At 41.5% G+C, this 8,140-nt stretch overlaps 1 protein-coding gene across 1 annotated transcript in view; it reads right to left on the reverse strand.

The window, feature by feature from the left end:
- Window positions 1-2,850: 2,850 nt before the first annotated feature.
- The window catches only part of LOC111223875 (protein quaking-like), a 20,052-nt gene continuing 14,762 nt past the window's right edge, over window positions 2,851-8,140 (reverse strand). Inside the window, exon 6 of the mRNA XM_022748173.1 lies at window positions 2,851-5,715. Within this exon, the coding sequence (XP_022603894.1) occupies window positions 5,642-5,715 (74 nt within the window). The 3' untranslated portion in view covers window positions 2,851-5,641. The remainder of the gene's footprint in view (window positions 5,716-8,140) is intronic.

Genomic DNA, 8,140 nt, shown 5'->3' on the forward strand with positions numbered 1-8,140 from the left:
TTTTTTTATATTATTGTCAAAATATCATATGAAAGATTTATAGCTTTTATAGCTTTTTCTATTTTCACAAGACACAAGCATCCGTCCATTTGAAGGTCGAGGGATCTGAATGTCACCAGTAGGGAAATAAAAAGGGAAATGCCGTTCTAATTTGATTTTCTAATGATACAATCATCTTACAATGCAGCTTATTATGGACACACAATATTCAGATGGTGTGGCTTTGAACACACAGCTTTCTGGAAAAACTGTTACGAGGCACAACAGCGTGGCTGGTGTTGAAGGACTTGTTGTTTTGTCACCTTGTTGACAAAGGTAAGATACAGTCATGAAACTTTACATGTGTTTAGATTTTTATCAGGGTTTAATTATCAGGACACAATAATGTAGGAAAACGAATGAAAAAACAGATATTTTTACTAAAAATGTTGATAAAAACATAATCTGCGTCTTACAAAACTTAATTTGGTGGGTCAAGGAAAATCCCCATTCTGGACAATAAAGTTCCATTCAAAACAAAACTGCAGTTCAACATTAAGATGATCAACAGGAAATAAAGGCACCTCTGATTTATTCACACAAATTTTTAGGAATTTCAAATAAAAAATTGTTTTGGTCTGAGAACTACGGAAGCTGAGAGCGGCCATGCTGCTAATCATTTATGAAACACATGTTCACTTTGTAACTGAGGGTTAGATATGTTTCTGTTCTTTCCAGTGAGATAAGTATATGACATGGGATTACTGTTTGATGACAATATTCATTTATCAAGACTATTTAATCTTGTCGTCTTTAAATATAATGAAATTAATTTGATATTGAGATAATGAGGTAATTAATTTGTGATGTTGGGATAAATGACAGAAACATATTATGGCCACTCTGGGCTCCTGTAGCGAACACCTTTTGTGTGTGTGTTAGTGTGTGTGTGTGTGTGTGTGTGTGTGTGTGTGTGTGTGTGTGTGTGTGTGTGTGTGTGTGTGTGATATAAAGGCTGTTTGGTCGTCATTCGTTTCACTTTACGTCACACAAATACATAAAAAGTCAACACTGTAGAAAAATATACATTTCATCTCTGCATCAGTAATCACATGACATCATAAAAAACAACGGCTGATATCAGCTCATATTGTTTACTGTTATTCACGTCAGTAAACACAAGAACAATAGAGAAGTAAAGATGGCTTCACCTCCTTTCGGAACAGTTTACTTTCCTTATGATTCGTCCTGGACCACGAAGGAGAATCAGGAAAGAAAATCAAGAGAATTCAAGTCAAAACCTTTTAAAAATGTTGTGATACTCTCTTATTTGATTTTCAAATATTAAAGAACAAAAACAGAGACAGATGCCGTCTCATGTTCCTCAGACTAAACTGATAAGAAGCAGGTCGTCTCAGTAAAGATGCTGTCACCTCCCTCAGACAGTCATGTGATGGAGTTCGGTCTGTTCGTCCTTCAGCAGCAGGTGATGAACTGATGATCTCCCACTTCACTCTGTCGTCACGTTTCCTGATTTAAATCATCACGTTGTCGTCACGATTCCTCGTCCCTCCCTGCAGCTTCTTCCTCAGTTCATGCTCTTCTTCTGTCACTCTCCATCCATCCACCAGATGTTTTTTTCCCACCTGTCCCAGCTCACCTGACAGACCATACCCACTCACATACCTGTGCCCCCATTTCCTCACCTGTTCTTTCAGTATTTATACCAGCCCCTCATCATCACTGTTACCCTCCACGCTGTTCATGCTCCTGCTCTTGTCACCTGCCTGTTACCTGTTCATTTACCTGTCTGTTTCCTCTCTGAAGTCACTGCACTGCAGCTTTCCGTCTGCTTGTGTTTCCATCCTGCTGCCTCGAGCTCGTACTGACACATTTCATGTGCGGCTGCCAGGCTTCAGCCAGACTTCAGCCAGACTTCAGCCAACGTTGAAACAAAAACGATTCAAGAAAATTGTTTTTTTGAAACTCCACAGACACCCAGCCTGAACCGTGATTGTTGGTTCTGATAGTGGAGGGTGGTGCTCCATGATTGGTGGGGGTGGGTGGGTGGAGGGTGTCAGACCTTCCTTATTGCTTTGCAGTGATTCAGTGTAGGTCTGCAGTGATGCTCAGTCCTTTGTGTGTGTGTGTGTGTGTGTGTGTGTGTGTTTGTGTTTTATTGCAGAAACCAGAGAAGCAGCAGCAGAGGGCGAGCGACCAGCAGACAGCAGGGTCATCTCTGGATGAGGACAAGGTCAGAGGTCAGAGGGTTAGTGGGCGGTGGCTGGGTCGATGTTAGGAAACAGAACAGGAAGAGAACAGAAGAAAGAGGAGGTTAGTCTCAGCATGATGATTTCATGACCTTTGATTATTGTAACAACAATGAATGAAGATCCAGTCGGTCCACCTCAGAAACCAGAGACCCAGTCCGGACCCAGTCCGGACCCAGTCTGGACCCAGTCTGGTCCCAGTCTGGACATATTTCGGACCAGCTGCAGGTTTATTGATTCATGTGTTTTAACAATGTTCCCACTGATCATCTGCTCTGGGTTCAGGTTTAGGAGGAGGATCTAGGCTGGTTTACAGTCTCTAATCTGGAGATATGAGGTGTCATATGTCTTATGTCTGACTGTTATCAACTTAATTTAAATACACTCAGTCTAACTAACAGTTAGCAGCAGGCCGTGGTTAGCAGCAGCTAACAGCTACACATCTGGACGTGAACATGAATCAGAAGAAGCAGCAGGTGATGAAGGTGAACATGGATGAAGATGAAGGAAATCGGAGAGAGCACCAGGTGAAAATAAAAACGTTCATAACGAGGACAGTGGGATTAAAATTTAAAGCCAAAAACAGAGTTTTACTCTTTTTACTCAATAATAGTTTTTATTGCCTTTTCAAGAAGATTCATTTCTATTTACAACAAACATGGAAATCTTTGCTGTGACGACACAAAGCAACACTACAACAGAAGGTTTGATGCTAACAGTGCTAACAGTGCTAACAGCTCTCAGTTTAAAGACTCTACCATTCATAGAAACTTGCATATAAACAGGAAGCTCCCGTCTTTTATATAAAGCCCTAAAATAGATTCAAAAATAGAAAAACATTTCTATAAAGCTGCTACACGTCTTCGTCCTACAAACAGCCCTCTAATGGAGTCCTCTGCAAAACACAAGTCAAATATTATATTTCATATACGTTCCTGCTTTATACTTTTCATATATATTTATATATGTTTATATATATTTTAACAAGCCACAAGTAACACTACTCTCTTTGCAACAACAAAACAAATAAAAGACAGAAAAACATAAAAAAAAATGTCTCAAGTGGAATACTGTTTCCTAAAATTCATTCACTCTTCATCTTCGCGTCCATGAAGTGACCTGAAGCTGCTCGGGTCAAAACATTTGTTCTCTTTAAATCATCGTCTTTGAGGTTTATCGGAGGTTTTCAGTTGTCTGCTGTGTTGATGGCGACACCACCATCACAGCCAGACACCAGCAAACACACAGGTTTACCGGTGGTACCTGAATGCAACCCACCCGCAGACCGACAGCGCCCGACCCGACCCAACCCGACGGCGTCACAGATCCCGCCCACTCGAGTTTTGACCAGCAGGCGGGTTCGAGTGTGTCGAGTTTATAAATCTGTTAATGTGGCGGACGAGTCGGACGTCTCCACGGCGGGTTAACACCAGGACTCTGTGCAATTTCATCAGATTTGTTTCATTAATTCAGTCAGTGTTACCTATCCGTTACTGTTTGGATCAATAGAGATTACAGTTTGATCGTTTTAGTAACAAAACCCCAGAAAAACACGATTCTTCTGATTCTTTACAGGATTTTAGCCTCTAAGACTTTTACATCGTTCTGGTTTAAACTGGAAAAACACATTTCTGCTGATGGACAGTGACATCACTCGAGTAAATTTTTTTGTTTAAATATTATAACTTCGTTTCCAAAAATATGGCGATTCATCCAGAAGTTGAATCGATGGAAACTTGACTTGCTGTAGATACTTGAAGACGTTTCACCTCTACCCCAAGAGGTTTCTGAAGCCTGAAAACATCTAAAGTATCTAACAACAAGTCCAGTTGTCCGAGTTTAACCTTCATTATTCTGATTTAGGGCTGGATTCTCAGTTTTTGTAAAAACTTTTATTGTTGAAATCAATGTGTTGTGTATTAATATTTAATGTAAAACTCTGATCATCAGCAGAAACATCAGATTCCGCATCAAACCTCAACTCTTTTTCATCTAATCTGATCTCAGCACAGACGTTTTCTCAGACGACTTCAGAGTCTGAAACTTAGGACGGATGAAAAGGTTTTTACAGGTCGGTCGGTGCTGAGAAACCTTCAGGTCCAGTCACCACTCTGCAGTTTGAAAATCCAAATTCAAAGTGGAAAAGAAAACTGAGTTCATTCATGACAAAAAGTCAAACTGATATTTTTCTAGACTTGGTTTGTGCACACAGATAAATTATCCAACACTGTTAGCTAACGTCACATTAACGGCTGAGAACTTTTAGTATAACATTCAGTCCTGTTCCTCCGGTTCTCCGTCTCCTCCAGAGTCCAATGTTTAGTGTTAACTCAGTTTCTTCTCTGGGTCTGGCCCTGAGACAAGTCCAGGTTTAGGCGTGCCCAGGATTAGCCTAGCTTAGCGCAAAGACTGAAAGCAGGTGGAAACTGTTAGCGTAGCTTCATCAAAAAATTGAAAAAAGTAAGAGAGCATATTGATAAATGTTGAATTTTCAGAAACTGATTACTAAAAAATGTGAGGTTGTGGTGAGAGAGCTAATATCAACAGTGCCTCATATTAAGCTAACATTAGCTTGCTAATGTTTGTTAACATTAGCAAGCTAATGTTTTCCCAATTTTATTGCACCTGTTTTACACAATTAATCATTCTGACTGTGCTGTTTTAAGTTACACCTGAATGTCCCAGTAGAGGCTAGCAGTTTCCCTCTGCTTCCAGTCTTTGTGCTAAGCTAAGCTAAACCAGTCTTTGAGACAGAGATGAAACTGAAACATCTTCAGGAGGAGCCAGAGAACAAAGTGGATTTATTAAAAATGTTTATGTTTTTAATACTTATCATCATCACTTCTGTTTAATGAGTCCATTATTTATCATCAACGTCATGGTGGATCCATAAAGTCTTCAAAATAACGGAGCGGGAAGTCATTTTAAACATGGTTCTAACAAACTGCTGCGATGTACAAACAGAACATTTAGCTTGTGTTGGTGATCCTGACCATCACACATCAGGACTGCATTTCCCAGAAACCACCTGTTCTGTTACCTGTGGGGCGTTTTCACGCCTTGTCTGATAAAATTTCAGATGATTACCAGTCATGACAACAGGTATTGTTTCCACCTGGTGAGTCTTTGTGTGTTTGGGCGTGTGTGTTGCGAGATACTGCAAGATACAGTCACGGCAATTTACAGGTGTGTAGTTGGGATCAAAATGAAGGCGGAGTTTTAAAAATGGGTGTGGTCTGACCACTGGAGACAAAGATTGATTGACATCAACATAGAAAAACTGGCTGTGAAAACACCTCACACAGACAATAGCTGAGGCAAAGCCGTGGATTGTGGGAAAGGCAGGTGAGAATTCAGGGGGCGGGGCCTGAGGGGTGAGGGGCGGACTAACCTCAGTCTGCGGTCGCCACCCTTCGGTAAGGGCGGACACGCAGCTCATGTCTCCGAACTTTAGCGGCCACCGCACCTAGACCACATCGCAAACACCACAAACCGTCATGGAGGACATGGAGTCACCTATCCACAGCGTCACTTAACAGTTCATACAGGTACGCACAGGTACGTCAACACATCATCACAGCTACATAGAGAGAAAATCATTAGAAATACGATTAAGGCACAAACTGAGACAGGTTCAGGTTACAGGTGAGATCTGAGAGGTTCTCAGGTGATTTAAACAACAGACAAGGCTGCGCTGTGATGTCATCATGAGGAAAACGCCCCTTTCAGGTGCTGAAGTTTGATTCGTTATCACAGTCTTTTCTTACAACAGAGGATAAGGGCCACAATTAAGAAAAAACACTAAAATTTAGAGAATAAAGTCACAATATAACGAGAAAAACTGTTGTAATCCTGTAACCCTAACCCTCCTTTGTTAGGAACAGTTTTATAATGTTTCAACAAAAATCTTGTAATAATTCAAGAATAAAGTCATAATTTTACAGATTGTTGCCTGATATTTTCTTTGAGAAAAATATCATAATAATTCATTAATGAAGTCGTAAGATCACAAGATATTTTTCTTGTAATAATATTTATTGACTATTTGATAGAAATATCACAACTTTTCTATTGTAATTTGTTTTTTATATTTACATTTTTCTTAACATTTCAACTTTATTGCTAAAATATGACTATATTTGCATATTATTATGACTCAACGTCTTTTTTCCCAGCTGTGGCCCTGAGTCCATTGTATTTTCTAGATCACGACATCGACCAGTAAGATTTCTGTCAGTGAAGTGATTTAAAATCAAGAACATAAGTGGTTTTGAACACATAATACTTAATGTCCTGTGTTGGTCGTCTGGTTAGAGCTGCTCCTTGTTCACTCTGAACTGCTTTTATTGTTGATTATTAATTAATCTCAGGTCTAAAAATATTTTCTAAACATCAGACTCGTGTTGTTTGCAGCACTGAAACGTGAGTGAGCGTCGTCAGAATCGTCCGTCGTTAAACTGTTAAATCAATCTGAAAACCTCGTCTAGCATCAGAACATGGTGGCGTGTTGGAGGCGTGTTGGAGGCGTGTTGAGGGTGTGTTTAATGTGTGTTGAAAACGAGTTAGAGGTGTGTTTGAGGCGTATTGAGGGTGTGTTGAAAACGTGTGGAAGGTGTACTGAAGGCGTGTTGGAGGCGTGTTGAGGGTGTGTTGGCTTCAGTTCACTGTCTCAGTTACAGATTACAGGCGTTGCATGTTTCAGTGCAGGAAGCTGCAGTCACATGATGCATCGTTTCCAGTTGTATCGTCAGTTCGTTAAATAAAACTGTGAGGTTCAGTCTACGCGACACGTCGACAGTAGTACAAACATCTTAAAGAACACAGTCGTACCTGAACGCCTCGTTCACAGTAAACGTAACATTAAAAAGATGCTGGAGAAAGGGCGCAGCGCCACCCTGTGGACAACCACTGAATTTAAATAATGAACTGTCCACTCTGTCCATCATGTCTCAGTATCAGGACACTGTGGAGTTATTATATTTAAGGTGCCCCCCCCCCCCCTCCCTGTTTGGGTGAAGACCTCCAGTTTACTGTTGATGACTCAGTCCAGCAGGGGGCACTGCAGGTTTCAGCTGTGAACGAGGCGTGTTTGTGTGTGTGTGTGTGTGTGTGTGTGTGTGTGTGTGTGTGTGTGTGTGTGTGTGTGTGTGTTTGTTGTAGAGGAGCGCTTGTTTTCTCTCTAGGAGGTGTGTCTGAGGAGCAGNGGAGGGGATGGGGGGGGGGCATAGGGGGGAGGAGGAGAGGCGGAGTTAGACTCTCTGATTGGTCGGTCTCTCTCTGATTGATCAGACTCTCTCTGATTGGTCAGTCTCTCTCTCTGATTGGTCGGTCAGTCTCTTACAGGGTTTGATGTTAGCGTCTCTGTACGTCCCGTTCAGGATCGCTAACTCCATCAGCTGCATCTTCTTCAGACTGTCCTCCCCCTCCGCCTGAAACACAGACACAACCATAAACAACAGAATCACAAACACGTACACAACATGGACGCCTGTGTTGTCTCCCCGTATCGTCTCCTCCGCGGCTGCAGCTTAATTTAAGGTGCTTGTGTTGATCATCTGTCATTCTGATCGCGATCAAAAACAAGCAGCAGGTTTATTTCACACTGCTACGAATGAAAACGTTCAGCATTCACCTGGTTCACGTGTGTCGTCATGTTGCTGTTTATATCTGGCTCTGCAGTGTTCTGGTTCAGCGCCCACAATAAACAAAGAGAGTAATAATAGTGACAGGTGAAGCCACAGGGGGCGCCACAGACACACTGACACCAACTCATGATCAATGAGAGAGGAACAATGGCTTGGACAGGAAACAGGAAGTCCTGTTATATAACAGTGTGTGTTTATATTCTCCTGCAGCGTTTCAGCTTCCTGACACCATGGGACAACAGGAAG

Source organism: Seriola dumerili, unplaced genomic scaffold (assembly GCF_002260705.1).
Source record: "Seriola dumerili isolate Sdu_G_001 unplaced genomic scaffold, Sdu_1.0 BDQW01000120.1, whole genome shotgun sequence".
Lineage (NCBI taxonomy): Eukaryota > Metazoa > Chordata > Actinopteri > Carangiformes > Carangidae > Seriola > Seriola dumerili.